General features: G+C 36.4%; 1 protein-coding gene across 3 annotated transcripts in view; it reads left to right on the forward strand.

Moving 5' to 3' along the window:
- The window catches only part of obst-A (obstructor-A), a 29,147-nt gene extending 12,785 nt beyond the window's left edge, over positions 1–16,362 (forward strand). Inside the window, exons 2-5 of one of the 3 annotated variants that reach the window (XM_071586285.1) lie at positions 4,182–4,400; positions 7,237–7,440; positions 10,142–10,355; positions 16,146–16,362. In XM_071586285.1, coding sequence (XP_071442386.1) covers positions 4,182–4,400; positions 7,237–7,440; positions 10,142–10,355; positions 16,146–16,248 — 740 coding nt within the window. In that variant the 3' untranslated portion in view covers positions 16,249–16,362. Of the gene's footprint in view, positions 1–4,181; positions 4,401–7,236; positions 7,441–10,141; positions 10,356–13,956; positions 14,698–16,145 lie in introns of those variants that run through there. The other 2 variants (XM_071586287.1, XM_071586286.1) reach the window with 2 other exon arrangements.
- The last annotated feature ends 1,761 nt before the right edge of the window (positions 16,363–18,123 follow it).

Here is an 18,123-nt window from a genome sequence, read left to right on the forward strand (position 1 = left end):
TTCAAAGAAAACAGAAAAAATCGATGCTAAAAATTTTGTCACAGTTCCATCAAAATGGCGAAGTAGTTTCCAATGTCCACGCAATCAATGTTTGACCTTACTGTATAATTTATGATAGGGATACGACGGCAATCAGACTCACCCCATTCTAATTTTACCATTCACTCGTATCCATGCCCCGCACCTTTCGTGAGCGAGGGCACCTCGGGGGGTGAAGGGGGAGGTTATTTGGGAGGTCGGGAGGAGAGAGATAAAAAAATGGGATGGACGAGTTTAACGACATCCCGAGGCCCGGGTGGCCTTTCGGGTGTTCACAGCCGTCACACACACAGCACGTGCAGGTTCGAGGACCCGGCAGAGTTCTGCTGGCCGGCCAGCGACACCGAATGAAGGAGAAGGGGGCGACGGGGAGATACCTGTAGACAAATCATGAAACGTTTCATCTCTGTTGCTGCGCTCCGGAATCCAACACGAAAGCAAGCGATCGAAGCAAAATATGAGATATTCATACGTAATGGGTTATGCCAAATACATGAAATGATATTGAAATTTTTTTCCGGAAACAAACGAAGAATTCAGATCTTCAGTATGTTTATTCATGTCTTTAATTATTGGAAAAGGATGAGTTGGTCATAAAGACTTTCCATACCATTTGAATTCTATCAATTTTTATTGACGACTGGAAAGAAACAATATATCTGCGTTCTATAAACAAGTATATTCATCCTGCAACTAAATTCAATACACCGTAGGGTCTTCAATAAAAAGAGGTTTATATACTATCTAAAGACGACGCACAACTTTAGTGAAACTTGTGATAAAAATGATTAAAAAAATGTAATTTAAGCTGAAATTTACGTAAATGTGATTTTTTGTATTACCAAAAGTGTTTCTACTTCGCTACGTTCCTATCGCCATAAATGGGTTTCCACAGTCAGCCTTTCGACAGCCACTCATGATTTGAGGAGCAATGGCAATTTTAGTCGCAACTTCGTCTTTTCGTTCATACTTTCGGGTTCGATCGGAGATTACATTTGTTAAGAGTTTGCTGAGTTGATTTTCTGGCGCTATTTTTTTTCACCAGGCTGTATTCAATTTTTCCTTCATACTCATCTAATGAGAATGAAAAACAACATAAACATGAAACCATTATGGATCCTCATTTATGTTTGAAGAAATTTGGGAGATTTCCTGAAAGATATTTTTCGCATCGCGTTTGAGAAGCAAATTCGTGATACACACAACAGAAGAGAACAATTTGAATGAAAGTTTAGCCACTGAGGCTCTTTTCGTAGCTAACTCACTCACGGTGTTGAATAGTCATGTATAGGGTGACAAGACGAAGTCCCAGACATACAGGAGCGTCTGTTTAGCGATGATTTTATTCCAATCGCACCCTAATCCAATTAAACTTAACCTCCGTGTTTTTTCACTGTCTGCGCATGCGTCGTGACCCTTTAAAAACCCCCTGCATGAAAACTTGCCTCACATTTTTTTCGTTCACAAACGTGCAGACGGTTTGAGTCAAATTATCTACCGGGAAATCTTTTTTTGTTGAGAGTCTGAGTCTGGAAGGCGAATGTAGACGGGTGGGTGTCGAATGAGAGAGAGAGAGAGAGAGAAGGGGTGAACGCTCCCGTGTTCCCTATGGTCCCAGATGCAATAGAGAGTGCCTTCACCCGCGTAATGAGTATTTCGCAACGAGCAGGCGGATAAGACCCCCCCTTCCCTGGCCCGATGTTGGGTGGACGGAGAGAGGAGGAGATCGAGGGAGGGTTGGGGGGAATAGCAACTCGATCCGCGAGCTCTCACGTCGACGTCCTCGGGTGAGCCGAGGGTACCCTGCAGACCGCCCTCCCGCCCGAAGGGGAAAAGGGGCGAGCCAACGAACTCGTTTAGCTCTCTCGGCCGTCGAAACAAGAGAAGGGGAACCGGCGAATAGTTGCGAAAAGTGAGGAGGGATGCGGGGGAAAGGGGAGAGTAGGGAGAGGAGGGAACCAGGTAGACGGGACTCGTGAATTCCAGCCATTAGAAACCCCACACCCCCTCGCGATCCTTTACGTCCCTTTCCCCCAATCCTCCTCACCACGCACCGGCGCAGGGGAACCATATGGGTGACACCGTAACTTACAGAACACCGTTCCTCTATATTAACTTGTCACATTATTATCACAGGTTCCAAGTGAGGAATGAGGGAGTATAAAGAAAAACAGGAGAGTAAGGACACAATATGGAGAGAACTTTATGGCTAGGAAGGACTAGATTGATTTTACATATCTGTAGGAACAATGGATAAATTAGAAACATAACAGAAAGGAATATTGAAAGGATGATCTAGCAAAGAAGAAGAAGAGACAAATACGAGCTCGTACATAGCACAAATGAAGAAGGGCGTTGTAGAGAGGAGCTTTCAGATAGAAGGTGAGAGGGAATTGACACAGAATGAAGAAGAATGGAGGGCGTTAGTATAGCAATCTTAGTACTTAAATTAAGAAAAATTAATACCTCTCTTCAATTATTTTTTTCTTATCTAATTCACATAGGAGGTTACTAATTGATTCTCGTATGTAAATAGTTATGAAAATTTCAATAGTGACATTTCTTGGCTATTTAATCGCGTTAAGGCGGAAGTAAGACTTCACTGTATTAGATTGTGCTTTGAGAAAATAATTGATGAATACCATGCATATTCATCGAAAGCTTTTCCACCATTCTCAGGAGCTCATAATATGAAATCTTGGTATTCCATAAAATATAAATTGGTGCATTTAAGAAGTCGAAGAAGCCATCCATTCGTAGATTGATATTGGAAAAAACTACGAAGTAGCCCTATAGCGAATAGAGAAACAGTTGCTTGTTAGGAGCACAATTATTCTGTAAGTTGGGATTTATGGGAAGGAGGGTGAGTGACAATTTTGCCTTAACTTGATTTTTCGCCTACGTTTTCATGTCGTCTATCAGAGTTGATTGATTATCATTTTGAGTTGTTGTCTTAGTAGCATTGAAGAATGACTTTGTGCGATGTAAAGATTTATTGCCTTAGACAAAAGTATTTTGTCCCTTAGAAGGACACGTTACTTTTTGTGATGGTTTTTAGAAATCATCTAAAGACCCCTTTTTACCGGCAAGAAACGTACTAATAATCGTAGCAAGAGGATCAACTTGTACTCTCATCTTCGGCTAATTCGTTTTGCAGCATTTTTCTTAAAATGGAAAAAATCGAGCGCTCTTTTAATATATAACATAGGGATAATAATGATCCACATATGAATATTATCTGGAAAGACAATCGATGATGAAGGTATGAAGGAAAATATTTCTCACTCATATCAACTATTGTCACAAAAGTTTGACCACAGATCATTAAGACACCAAAAATCATAAGACCCAAGATCCCGAGCATTTTTCTTTAGAACAGTTTGAAAGTTGTGCTCCAAATGCTAAAAGATAAGCCAATAACATTTACGTGTACGATTTCCTTGTACTGATTTTCTCCACCACCTACTTCTAGTTCTTTCATTTATGTCAGTCCCCTATAATTTATATGTACAACGGATTTATAGAGACGTTTCAACGGTCAAATTTTAAAGAAAGTAGCTCTAATTACTATTGTATAACATCAAAATATTTGTATTATAAATCAATACATTTTAGCATGAAAAACCTTCATTAAAGTTCAATGGTAATTCATGAATTATATTTTATCATTAACAGTAATACTAGTGAATTTAGGTTTTGAAGTGGATTCACAATTTAAGTACCGCTATAGTTCTACACCTCATCTAACATTGCACTAAATAAATACTCTAAAACCTGCAATACAAGGGGCCATTCTTCAAATCTGAATACGTCTTGTCTCCCTGCATTTCGGTATAACTCACTGGTGTTTTCCTACTTCTACCCGGCTCTCTTGACATTATCCCCTCTATCACAGTTTTCAACATCCTATCTCCATCCTGTATCCACTTTTCTTTTCCCGTTTTAACATCCCCCGACAATATCCTCCTATCCCCTGCCATACTTAGAACTTCTTCGATTCAATTCACTCACGTCCATAGTCATAGATTGAAAAAAATTTCATTGTATCCAAAAATATTAACTGAAAAGAGTCACATTCTCGACCAAATTCCCACTGTGAAATGAATCCTTCCCTGAGCAACTTCCGATTTCAATCCTTTCAGCAGCAGTCGTCGCAGTGACGCTGGGCGCGGAGTTCCGGTGCCCGGAGAAGTATGGATCTTTCCCGGACCCGAAGCAGTGCGACAAGTATTACGAGTGCGATGAATCCGTGGCGACGGAGAAGCTCTGTCCAGACGGCCTCGTCTTCGATCCCCTGATCCGCAAGATCAACAAGTGTGACCAGCCATTCAACGTGGACTGCGGTGACCGCATCGAATTACGTGAGCACTCTGGGTGACACTACCCACTGCTAGAGATCGATTACCGTTGCATAACGGCCGACATCGTAACGGTATCGCCCCCGTGAGGCGTGTGAATTATTAAAGAGATAAATGGGATATAATTGACGGCATCACTGGAAAAATGTATTGATTTGCATCACGTTTCATTAGGTTCGACTCAGTGACATATTGAGCGTCTTCACACGAGCACCCTAAGTAGTTCTTACATGGAATCGTATTTTCGAATGATATCTTATAATTAGAACCATTATTTCTTACCTCAAGAGAATGATGTCAACACCCTTATTTGATGATTGGTATTATTAGAGGTAGTAATTACCTCAGTAATAGGATGAAAAAGTATTTCCGTAAAAAGATGCATTTGCAAAAATGTATAAAAATATGTTGGTCCTAATCAATTACCCAAACATTCTTTCCTAATTTGATATTTTAATAACCTCTAAAAGTTAGAAAAAGGAAATCACATACTAATCAATTGGGAAGAAATTCTAACGTTGCAGTTTTCAACTAAGCTCAGTTTTACATTAAGTGTCTTCAGTGTCATGTGCTGACTTAATGTTCGTGAGTAATACAGCACTATTGCCAAATATATTCTTAATGCAAATTTCAATTGTGGCAAGAGACGTTGTAACTGATACTACTATGATAAATATGGGAGTGTCTTAAAGTTCTATTTTTTGACCAACATTGCATTTAAAATATATTAATGACTAACATGAATACGTAAATTATTATGAATTAAATCTGTAAGCAGGTTACACCCTCCAATCATTGGGTCATTTAAATATTTTTTGAATATGCCATAAATTTGATGTTTTTTCTTTGGTACTAGTTAATTGAATTGTAAATATGACTTTCTAACTTTGAGGCATGTGAAGATAAAGATATAATACCATAAAATGGTTGAACGAGAAACATTGGAGGCTAAATGTAACTTAAATTATAGGTAAATATCAGTTTGTATATACTACTACTTAATTTATTCCTAATAATTAATGAAAACCTTATTGAATTAATGTTCCAAATTTCATGGTGATAGTCAGAAAGCGATCAAGGATATGTTACTTAAGATAGGAATTCAACTTCCGGCTGTCGAATTCGAATAGTTATACTCGTGTCAGTAAGAGTCTTCAGACGTATTTCACTGACTGTCCCTACACGAAGCAAAAAAGAGAAAACGTGGGGCATTGACTGGGCGTGGTGTCAGTACTACTTGCCTCATTGGTATTCTCATCCCGTTTCATATAGTAGCATTGTCTTTAGAGGAACTGGATCTTCTATTGAGAAATAGTAATTAATGTTTGTTGTGCATACTGGGCACGCTTTAGTGAACTATGAGGAAATTTCTCTTACTATTAAACATTTAGACAAGTCATTGAAACCTCAACAGATAAAATACCATCAACTTTGTTGGACTACTTCACCTTAAATCCAGGAAAAAACTCAGTTGATGCAAGTTAATTGATAACAGTGACACAGGTATTAACGATAGAATATTTTAAGAAGCATTGCACGATGTTAAATTATTGTTAAACAGATAGCTAAAATATTGAATGATAAACCCTATTTTTGTCCAAAATATTATCGTTTCCTTGTCAAGATAGTAATTCTTACATAATGAGCAGTTTAAATCAATACTTTTAGAATAAACTCTCCGTAGCAATATAGGAAAATTGTAGAATATCCATTGACACATGGTTACTACTTGTTATGGATTATTTTGTTTTAATCATTGGAAGCAATATATTCTTAAAAGAATAGTTAACGTATGGTAGATATTTTTTTTAACTTCCCTGTCATTAAAGAAACCGTCACAACATGACTTAATTAATATAACTAAACCCAATAATTGAACTAAATAAATAACAACTGTGATGAACCCACACGCATTTGATATCTTCTGTAATCTGATTAACTTTCGTTAGGAATATTTTGATCAGATTATCCAACGGTTTAAATGAACTTATTAGTTGACTTTAGAAATTTTTTATGGAGTAGCAGAGCATTTTTGATAATTTGGCAGAGTAGTTAGATTAATCGCCGACAGACAGATTCCTTAATGATATATGATGCCTCTTATATTCCACAGTAAACTATACTCTGTGGCCTACTGTAATACTCTGTAGTAAACTGAACTGTCTAAACAGCAGATATTTCTGGAAAACCACAATCGCAAAGAAAAAATAAAAAATTCATTCAAATTAAACTAGCGAGCTTCACACGCTGAAGGATAACTCTTCTTGATTACAACGCTGCAGACTGGCTGATCAGAAGTTAAAGATGAAACTAAAATGGAGAACTGGAATTCCACAATATCATTTTCCCTTTTGAAATCAATTCTAAGGTGAATAAAATGTGTCTAAATGAATAAGTGGAAAGTGAAATTTTTAAACGTTGAATATTTAATAATTAAAAATTTTAAATGTATTATACAATGGCGTTCGGATCTGCATATATGTTGTCTACGGTTACGTTAACATTTTCCATTGGATTCCAGAACTGGAATTTTCTGAGGGATCTCCTTCTAAGAAGATTGAAACAATAGACTCCTTAAAGTCTCTTAAGCTAAAAGATGACTGCTAATTCGATAGGCTTCGATTAACTAAGAATTCAGGGCTCAAAAGATGAATACAAGGTAGGTAACGCTCTATCAGTTTTAGAACATGATGAGCAGTACCATTGGAGGCATTTTAATATTCTGCAGCTTGTAAAATGAAATATGTGACCCAATCTTCTGTAATTGTCAGTGTCGCTATTAGAGGTCCCTAGTTTGAACGAACGTTCTCAAACCCCATTGCGTGTCGTGCGTTTTCAGAGGAGCCTAAGGGAACGGACGTGTGCCCGAGGAAGAACGGATTCTTCGCTCACCCAGACGAGTCGGTTTGCCACATTTTCTACAACTGCATCAACGGCGAGGCTGTGGAGAGCAAGTGCCCCACCGGCCTGCACTTCGACGAGTACTCCGGGACGTGCGTGTGGCCGGCGGCCGCAGGACGGACAGGCTGCGGCTCCAAAAAGGGTGAGTGCTCCCAGGGGACGACCCCATCTCCCGCACCCCGCTCCTACCACCCTGAAGCCAAGTTGATGATTTTGCTTTCTTGGAAGAAAAAATTTGTGCAGTCATCTTCAGTTTGGCTTCAGAAGTTTGAAACTCCTCCATTCCTAAGATGGATATCCCGTTCTCCCAAACATCACATTTTAATACCCATTACTCATTCATTTACTCAATATTCTCATTCACTATAAATTCATTCAGTACGTATTGGCTTTAAATTCAAATTCGAAAATTATACAGCTATTCTGGAGTAAGAAAAGTCGAATTTCAGTGCGTAAAATACATTTCTCACGTGTTTCATGCAAATTTTTTTAATGCAGAAGTTTTGAAATCATTATTTGAGCATATAAATACGAAATCATTTTTTTTCACGCAACCATATTATAATTTTGACCTTTCAACTGCCAAAGTCGTCACAAGGGAGGTTTTTAAAAAAATTATATTTATTTTTGACGCCATGGGTGTAAAATAATTTTTTGAATTAAAGCTCATAAACATCGTGGAGGAAACTCGATTGAAATATAATGCGTCTAGGAAGTTCTGATACTGGAATATTATTAATGAGAAATAAGGGGATGATAAATTAACATTAGCTGCTAATCTTATTCAAGTCAACCAAGAGGAAGGTAACCTGTATCAGACAGTTATCATACAAATATTTTACTTGCCCTTTTGAATAAATGAAATTGCAAATATTTGTATCATATGAATAGCTGATAAGCCATATATTGAACTTTGACACTTTTAACCGAGTGTATGTAAAAAGCTTAATTTTAAGCATGTGCGTGTAAAATTTTACCATTTAAATATCAAATGGTAATGAATATTACTTCCGTAGAAAATATTTTGAAATGGAAGACTGAACGTAATATAGAATCGGTAAACGAGAAAAAATATGCAAACAAAAATAAATAAATAAGTGGATATAAATTGTGGTAAAAATATTTTACTTTTAATTTTTGAAAATCTTCTATACCCACTGTAGTAAGAGATGATCTCATTTGACAGTTGGTTCGTGCACGAATAATTCTTTTAATAACGAGTTAAAGCTCAAATTATGGTGATATCCTGATATGGTATTTGGAGGGATTTGAAAAATTATTTGACGATTATGTTAACTATGATTGAAGACTTTTCCAAATCAAATATTCACCAGGAAGAAGTCCCAAAAAATTAACAGGATGAAAACATTAAAAATATTAATTCAGTGGTTCAAGATATTTTAAAAACTAAGAACGCATCCAGGAGTAAAAATATTATTATTTTTCCATAAGAGGTACTTATATGTATACTTCGCAAATAAGCCAATGACATCATTTTGTCATCTGTGCGTCATCTTGACACGGAATGGACGATCTGAGAAAATGAAATATGTTGTATAAAATTTAATATTTTTACGGAGGTACACTATTACATTACTTTATTTTTACATTCAATATAAATGTTTTTTTAAATCATTTTGAAGCATCATTTTTTTAATTATAACTATACTCATATAATAAATGTGCAGAACATATTTAGCTTTCACCATTCATTACAGTATTTCCACAGGGATGTATTGTACAATAGCTAAATATGGACACTTTTTTTAAATGGGAAACACATTTAAATAACTACAGCGTTATATATCAATTAAAATAGTCAAATTATTTTTCAATCATTCACATCATTAAATCGTCTTGTCAAATTTTAATTTATTTTTGAGACAATATGAGGTAATACGTGCGTTTTTATTGAAGTCAGTCAGTTCAGATGTTTTTTGATTGGAATTTAAAGAAGTAAAAATTGCTCATTTACTCTAATAATTGTTCTATGCATACAGTCAAAAAGGGTCTTTAGTAAAGTATTCTTTACTTAAATTCGTTCTGTCACGTTGGCTGTTCCTGTTTTAGAATACACCAGCAGCAATCGAGAACACACGTAACAATATCTTGCCAATGGACATGATGAAAGTTTGCTGCGTGTCAAAACTTAACGTTTCTACGAAGTACGTGGGTAATAACATCGAGTTATCAGAACTCGCACATAATATCCACAACTTCAGCTTAATAGAAGGCTGAGAAAAAAAATGAGGGCATGGGAAAAGTTTCATCACGGCTCGAGCTTGAATAAATTTAACAGATAACATGATCCACCGCACGAATAACGTCTCCATGCATAAACTTCGTTTTTTTTATCACTAGGAAAACATGTTTAATGTGGATATAGATACAAATAACCTAACTGGAATTTAAGCAAGGAGACTGCTAAACGTCCCAATGAAGTTGCTAATGCTAATGAAAGAAATTAACTGTCCTTTCAATAGGTCAATAATCTAAAATGAAATCATTGTGTGCTTTGCCCTCATCTTTGCTTCTCACGTCAATCATATTAGTTCCAAAACAAAACAAATATCATGCACGAATTTCTCACAAATAGTCTTTCACACCGAGATATGTTTATCTTCATTTTCACTTTCCGAGCGAAATTATTCCGCGAGGCGTTGAAAGCGCGAGTATTTTCGTTCGTTCACTCGGGTGTATTTTTGAATGACCCGAGGACCACTTTTAACTTTCACCTTAGCAAGCACGTGAATCAAACTTCACTCGGGTGTGATGTGTGTGCGTGTGGTATTTTCGCATAAACCTTTTCCTAACTCGTGTCACCCATTCCCCTCCTCTTGCAGAGGCCCTCAAGGACGGTTTCACCTGCCCCAAAGAGGCCCAAGCGAACGACCACGGACAGGTCGTGGCACACCCCAAATACGCCCACCCCAAGGACTGCCAGAAGTTCTACGTGTGCCTCAACGGGGTCACGCCCAGAGAGCAAGGGTGCAACCTGGGAGAGGTCTACTCCGAGGAGACCCAGAGGTGTGAAGAACCGGAGGACGTTCCCGGATGGTAAGTTTAACGCATTGCGAGGTTTAAAATGGCTCAGTTCGACTTTTGGAAAGGGAGGGGAACTAAATGGGGAGGCGTTGGGGGGAGAGAGGGTGATTTACCTTCGGTCGGGGCGGCACAAACGGAATCTGGGCCATGGCTGGTAATATGCTTCCATAATTGCCCCAATTTATATTTTCACTGCCCACTTGACATAACTGTTGCTTTCGGTCAATCTTCACAACTCAATCCATTGGAATACACACGTGATGGAATATATACATGATGGATACTCACTCCATAGGAATACTAACACACTGCACTCTGATGAGAGAATCCAATTACTGTCACTAAGGTAACTTATAAAAGCTGAAGCTAGGTTTCAGGTAGTAAACGAGGACACATTTCCTAGCCCCACCTATCAGGACAATACGTGACACCCTACTTCAGTTCTTCATACATATTTTCTACATTAATTGATTTCTTTTTGCAAGAATACACGGAGTAAATTTCCCTCTCTTGCGTGCCTAACATTCCTCCCTCAACAATGGTCTTTAACATTCCAATTCGTGGGAGATTTAGGGTGCCATTCAAAGTACCCCACATTTCCCACTGCCTCCTTTGGATTTCTAACAATATTTCTGTCTCCTTCTCCACCATGCACCAGCATTTATTTTTTTGGTATATTTCATCCCATTTTAAGTTAACAGTTGAAATATGGATCAAGCTTTTAGTTTTCACTTTTCATTTGAATATTTGCTGATTACGGTAGTCGTATTTTCTGCAATGATGCATGGAATAGTTTGGATCGATTACAGCAAAAGACGTTGATGTGAAAATAATATTTGGTTGGCTCTTTATATTTCAGAATTGCATTATTCTGATGTTTTTTTATACCTTGATGCTTCCTCATATGTATCGTAAGGTACTTTAAAAAGGGCGATTTCACGCATTGTATGTTACTCAAAATGATACAAAGTGTTACACTACTCTTTCTGTATGAATGTGATTTTTCTTTTAATTGGGAGCATAGTATTTTAGTATTTTATCACCTTTCAATCATGAGCACGTAAAATGCTTATAATGATAGATTTTAATTGTATCAGTCAACGCGTGTCCCATTTTCACTCACCGGAGACACTATTAACAATTTTCACAGGTTACACGTGTTTGAATTTTTTGTGGAGGGGTTCATTTCATATCATACAATTATAATATTTCAGTTAAAATAAAAATTAGTGTTTTAGTTATAGTTGCTTTTGGATGAAGAACATATTGACAACGCAGTAATAATAGGACCACCTTGTAGACTGAACCAAATGATTAAAGTGGTTTTCAATTCAATTATGTATAACCATTACTACGTAAGCTAAAAACATTTTCCTAGGGAACCACATTGATTTAGTCGCTCAAACAGAACAATTATGACTGCATAAGTTCTCGACATTATTTTGGAACAAATTTTTCGGATTATAATTCTGATTGCTCATTTATATTAGCCAAATATCATGGAACTATCATATTATTATGTAATGATTCATTGATGTTATAATTCATGTTGTAATCGTTACTCATTTTAATTTTAAAAAAATGGTTTTCTTCCACGGAAGGTTAATCTGAGACGTCACTCAAGTAATTGAGTTGTGTCTTGGAAATTTTCATGATGTTTTCATCCCCCCTCACCTCAAACTTGAATACCGTTACATAATGAGTGAAGGTTGAATTGCAACTGAGTTTGACGCATCTTAACATTTGCCCTTCACAAGACCTTGAATCATCAAGAAAAGAGACTGAAGTCACATTTATTGCTAGCATAGAGAATTACTTCCAGAAAGCGTAGAAAATCACTGAGAGAATGGACGACAAAGAAAAGTGATTATGTGGAAATCCTTGAACCCTGCTCTTTGTTGATCATTAATAAGTGACTGGGGAGATGAATCTCAGAGGATTGAAGAGGATATTGTGCTTCCGTCATGGAGAGAAAAATACACAGTATTCCTGGAAAATGATATTTGGTATCTATTCAACCAATAATATGGATTCCAAGTGCAACAGAAAAGCTATTATAATCCTGCACTCTACGTTCTTCTACAAATGAAAATGTTATGAAAAAGCGGCGCTAAAGAGCTAAGAACATTTTTTCACCGCCGTGACAAGGGTGACCTCTTGATCATTTTTCATAGGATGGCATAGTGCATTCATCAATTAAATCTCTTATAAAAATCATTTTGATATTTTAACGAGGAGATCTGCAGATGTTACAGAACCTTTTAAATGTAAAAAATACGGCAAAGAAAACATAAATCTGCCAAAGAAACTATAAATTTCCAGTTTGGTATCATTTGGTAGTTTTAAATTTGTTCATTAATATGGTTTCTCTAAATTTAAATATTTTTATAAATGATAAAAATTTGTGATTGGCGAAATATAGGTATTGGTTTGGAGCAACAGTCATATCCAAATAAAAGATTTTTGGGAAACCTGGGCACATATCAGAAGTAAGAATTTTTCTTCTCCTACATTAATCTTTGGACTCCATGGATACACCTCCATCAGGTGATTTAAATTCATCTTGGAAGACGACATGAAAAAATAAACTAGTAAAAACTCTTTTGAATTGCTCCTGGTAGAGTTCATTATGTAAATTCGTAAAACTGAAAATATTTTCAGCGAATTAATCAGTAAATTGAAGGTTCGTAATCCACTATGCGCTAGTGCCTCAGCTTCAACCAATTACCAAACTGCTTGGCCGGTCAGGTAGTTAGTTACTTTTCGTACCTATCATTCCCAACATACCGAAAATTAATATCAACTCTATATGAGTGCAAAAGTTGATCATTGCATCAGGAATACTTGTTGTCCACATTTCAGTCACTTAAATTCAAGGAATATTGATATGAAAAAAGTGAAATTTCCCCTTTCAATATGGAGATGTCCGCTAGAAATTTTGTTTTTTTATAAACAAATTTATTCTTTTATTTTCATTTAGTTCTGATTACACAGAGGCGTAAATGGAGTGTATAGCATTAAAAATAATGAAAGGAAAACTTTTCACTGTTGGTTTTACTTAATTGGCTCAATGACGTAGTGACAATGTAGTAATGTTAGATGCTCGTAAGGGCTTCAAGCATTACTTCATACTCGCATGCATGCATATATCGTATATATACACATACACACACAAATATATATATATATATATATATGCATACATATTTATATATATACCACACATATACTATATATATGCATATATATTTATATATATACTATACATATATATATATATATATATATATATATATATATATATATATATATATATATATATATATATATATATATATATATATACCATATATATATTGGAATCTAGAATTTTAAAAATTATTTTGGGGGGCTCCTTCATCTGCAGTTTACATATAATCCTGTTTTTATTGAATTCAATGAAAAAATATTTTAACTTAAAACACGCTCCATACCAAAATCGTTTTAATATCGGCTCGGAACCATTTTTAAAAGAAGATTTTATATGTGGTTATACCTACACCTATGAATATAATCAAATGTGTGTTCCCAGTTTCCCAAGACTAGTAAGTAACAGGATTTTGTCCCTTTTCAGCGAGGACTGGTACAAGGGGAACGAGGAGGTGGAGGCGCTGAAGGCAAAGGGTAAGAAGAAGAGGGAATAAAGAGGAAGACCCAAAGAGTCGACAGAGACACCATTTCCAAAAAGAAAACCTACAACAGCTGCGAAGCGAAAAATGAAAGGAAAGAAGCGAGAGATAGAGGGAGAGGACAACCCAGTTCGCCAACAATGAGTGTCAACGGAGCACGTCGACAACAGCAATAAGAACTGTTAGGAAATGGACGATAGGAAATTCGGAGACTGGGTTGATGACACAGAGGCTGTGGAAACCTAAACAAACAAAACATTGGTTCGTTCGCCCACTCACAGGTGGCGGGACCGAGTTCGAAGGATGCGAATGTGGAGTGTAACTGTGTGTTCATTTGTTCAACGACATATTGTACGATACCTTTAGTGTGGGTATTCACCGCCAACCTTCAAGAAGCCTTCACAATCAAAATACAGATTAAGAAACGCATCGGACAGAAGTAATATTAACATGTTTCGATTATCGCATTCCCAATGGCTAAGGGTTCATCAATTATTCACTCTCTCATAAACAAGACCATTCTAAAAGTCTAATGATTAGCTTTGGATGAGTTTACGGTGCGAAACTCAACGTTTTGATCTATAGAATTACCACCATTATGTTTGCTGTATTTAGTTAAAGTATTATATGAAATTTTTATATGTACGAATAAAAAGGTAATAAAATTAAACAAGTGAAATATGGTTATTAATAACTCTGGTGAAATGCCAAAAATTCCTACCCTATTCGATCAAGGTCTAATATTTTATACACTTACAATGAGGAATGGTGAGATGATATTTCCATGCAAACTTAATACTATTGTGTTACAGTTTCCCGAAAAATTAATTTAATCCTTTTTTTAGTCAACACAAACCTTTCAAAGATGTTATTCGTAAAATCCGCAACAGTGGTAATTTATAACTATAACGCTACATGTCCGTTATGCCTATGTTCCAATTTGGGGGCTAATGTACGCCAAGCCCAAATTTTTAGTGAGTGTTTTTTCATGTCTACCTATTTTGTGTTATTTTAATGTATGTTCAGATCAGTTGAAGAAATTGACATCGATGAAAGCGAAAGCATGAATTTGAAATATATGTAATTTTCAATGAAACTCATATAAAAGTTTTAATGCTGCTTATCGAAAATACATAAATTAAATCTATAAACTAAAAATTAGGACCTAGCGTACATAATAAAATGAATATTTCACAAACCTTTCAAGTAAATGTTTGTCAAAATAGTAATATTTCCGTTTTTCACATTTATTTCAAAGGTATTTGCTTTTTTTTAATTGAAATGATGTAGATTCTTACACGTATTATGCCACAGCATGAAAATTTTGTTTCCAGAAATATGCACTGGATGTATCTAAAAAAGATAAAGTTACGCATGAAAATATTTTGATACAAAAGATTTGGTGGAAAATGCAAAGCTTCATTATTTAACTCCTCAGATCAGCTATGTTCTCTATCCATATTTTCACCAGTATCTTAATCAATGAAAAATTCCGATATCCTTAGAAAATTGCATTCCTTGGTGGTATAAAGCTCAGTAAACCGATTTGTTGGCCAGATCGGACATTGATCGAAACTTTTATAAGTGATAACCCAAAAAGTTATTATATAAAGTAAAAAAAGAGATTCCACAATTTTTATTTAGATAATACCTCATTACTTTTGGATGAGATGGATTTGGAAGATGCTTTCTTGAAAATAATAAATAATCCCGAATAGCAACATCTTAGTCAAAAAACTAAAATTTCAGGAGAACTTTTGTTTTTATATACCAAACAAGGCGTTTGATGATTGCCTTAATTTAAAGTTTGATCTCTTTACTAGAAATACCTAACATTTTATGTATATATATATATATATATATATATATATATATATATATATATATATATATATATATATATATATATATATATATGACTTTTCTGCTTATTTGAGAAATAATCCATTTTCCACCCAACTTAGCACAAATTTGTTCTTTCGTTTATACTTTGAGGTAAATAAGGGAAAGTAAGAGAAAGTAAGGTGATTTTTGCTGATGACAGGATCTAGAACTTAACCATATGACAGAACTGTACAAATATTTCTCTGTTTTGAATTATACCGGAATTTCATCTACGTAATTGCATTTGCAGTGAGAACTTCTACAAGGACCATCCAAGGTTTAAGGAGCTTTTTGAAGACTCAGATGGTGACGGTAAGAAAGATTTTGGGAAGAAGAGGAAATTCAATTCATGAAATTCAAATGTAATTTTATTGAAAATAAGAGTGTGAGTTTTTGGGAATTTCAGGTCTGTACTAATTAATACCATGTGTAAATGATTGCTCATTTGTAAATAAAGTCCTCGTTCCAATTTATGTAGGAAAATTTAATAAGGCAAAAATGCAGCCGTTTCTGTTTCCCTAAGTTCATTTTTTGCTATTTGAAGTGAGCAGGTGTCAGGTGAGCATACTGCTAGGTGTGTAAATGTAAGATATCTCTATCTTGCATGTAAATATTGAGATTTGGAAACACATTATTGATAAATATGCATTAAATTTAATGAATTTTCTTCTAAGTATTCTGCTAAAAGTTTTCATGATTAACAAACCGACCTCTTACACTTCATATCTATATATTGATATTAATTTTTATCAATGAAACATTTATAATTCTCTTTGCAATAGACTTGACAGCCTGCATTCTAGGATGAACCTTCAGATTTCTAAATCACCATTTGAACAGGTTTACTGATAAGGTTAACCAATTTCTGAATGAATCTTCGTAAAACGAGCATTTAGAGTGCATATTTTTGATGAGAAAATCAAAGAAAGAAAAGAATCAGTGTATTTCAAAGCTAAATAGATAAAAACAAAGTCAAAAAGAATAAAGAAACATGAGTTAAAAATATAAATTTACATTCATGTAGTAAACAGCTGTTAAATCTAAATACATTCTAAAATCAGCAGACAATACAGGACGAAATAAAATGAAATATTGAACCAATGGAAATGGACGTTGATTTGAAACCAGCAGGAAAATCACCAAAAAACATTCATCTAAAAAATTGGTTCGAAAGTAAGAAATGTGATATTCCAAGTAAACATTGAAATTAAGTGAATAAAGTTCACTGAGGTTCACGAATTTTCAAAATCTCGTTGCCGCTGTTGGCAGTCCTGCCCGCCTGCCCCACATTTTCCATTTCGTTTTTTTCATTCCTCTCTCTCTCTCTCCTACCTTGTCCCAACCCTTTCCTTACCCACTCCCCTCTTTCACATAGGTGGGAGTTGAACAATTCCCCCCTCCCCTACAACCCTCAACCCCTTCGGATACTTCAACGCTTGAATCGCACGTTAACATCTCCGCGTGCCCCCCCCCCCAACCCTCCCCTAGCCTCATCCACCCAAAAAAAAGAAACCTTACCTCCTCTCCGCCGCCTATCCCTCCTTCCCCTCCACATCACCAATTCTCACTCTCACCTGCTCACATAGAAACCTACATCTCTTTCCTTCGCTCTTAAGAGAGCCGTCTCGAACAAGGAAACCCCGTCCCGGTAAGTGAAAGTCAACCGACTGGAGGTTCTCAAGAAACACGCCCTTAATAACGGAACACCACCTTCCCCGGCCGCCCCGCCCGCTCTCTCCCCACCGCCGCTCCCTAACCCCTTCCCTGTCTACCACCTCCCAACCACTCCCATTTAACTCCCGACCTCCGCCGCCGCTCCCACCCCGTCCCGCACCAAGTTTCCTTCCACACCGGTCCTCTAGGCACTCCTCCCTCGCCCTTCGAGACGTCCGGCACTTTCCCCACTCTCTTCCTTACTCTCACTCTCTTTCCTCCACCCGCCATTAGCTTTCTACTCGGCTCCCTTGTTCCCCATCGTCCTAATCTCTACCCCCATTCCTCTCATCCCATACACGGGGAGACGCAATCTAATCCATTACGGCAACCCACGATGATCACGCTGGAGCACTTTCGTCATTCCATCCAGCATCCTCGTGTAGCATTGTTGAGATTTTTGAGTCGAAGAATTCGCCATCTTGTCGAGAGTGGAAAACGGGAGAATAGGACTGCTACCGAGGTATTCACGTTGCATTCCCCGTACAAGCACCGATCTCAAGCTTCACAGAACT

The sequence above is a fragment of the Hetaerina americana genome, unplaced genomic scaffold (genome assembly GCF_022747635.1).
Source record: "Hetaerina americana unplaced genomic scaffold, ioHetAmer1.1.p SCAF_1, whole genome shotgun sequence".
Lineage (NCBI taxonomy): Eukaryota > Metazoa > Arthropoda > Insecta > Odonata > Calopterygidae > Hetaerina > Hetaerina americana.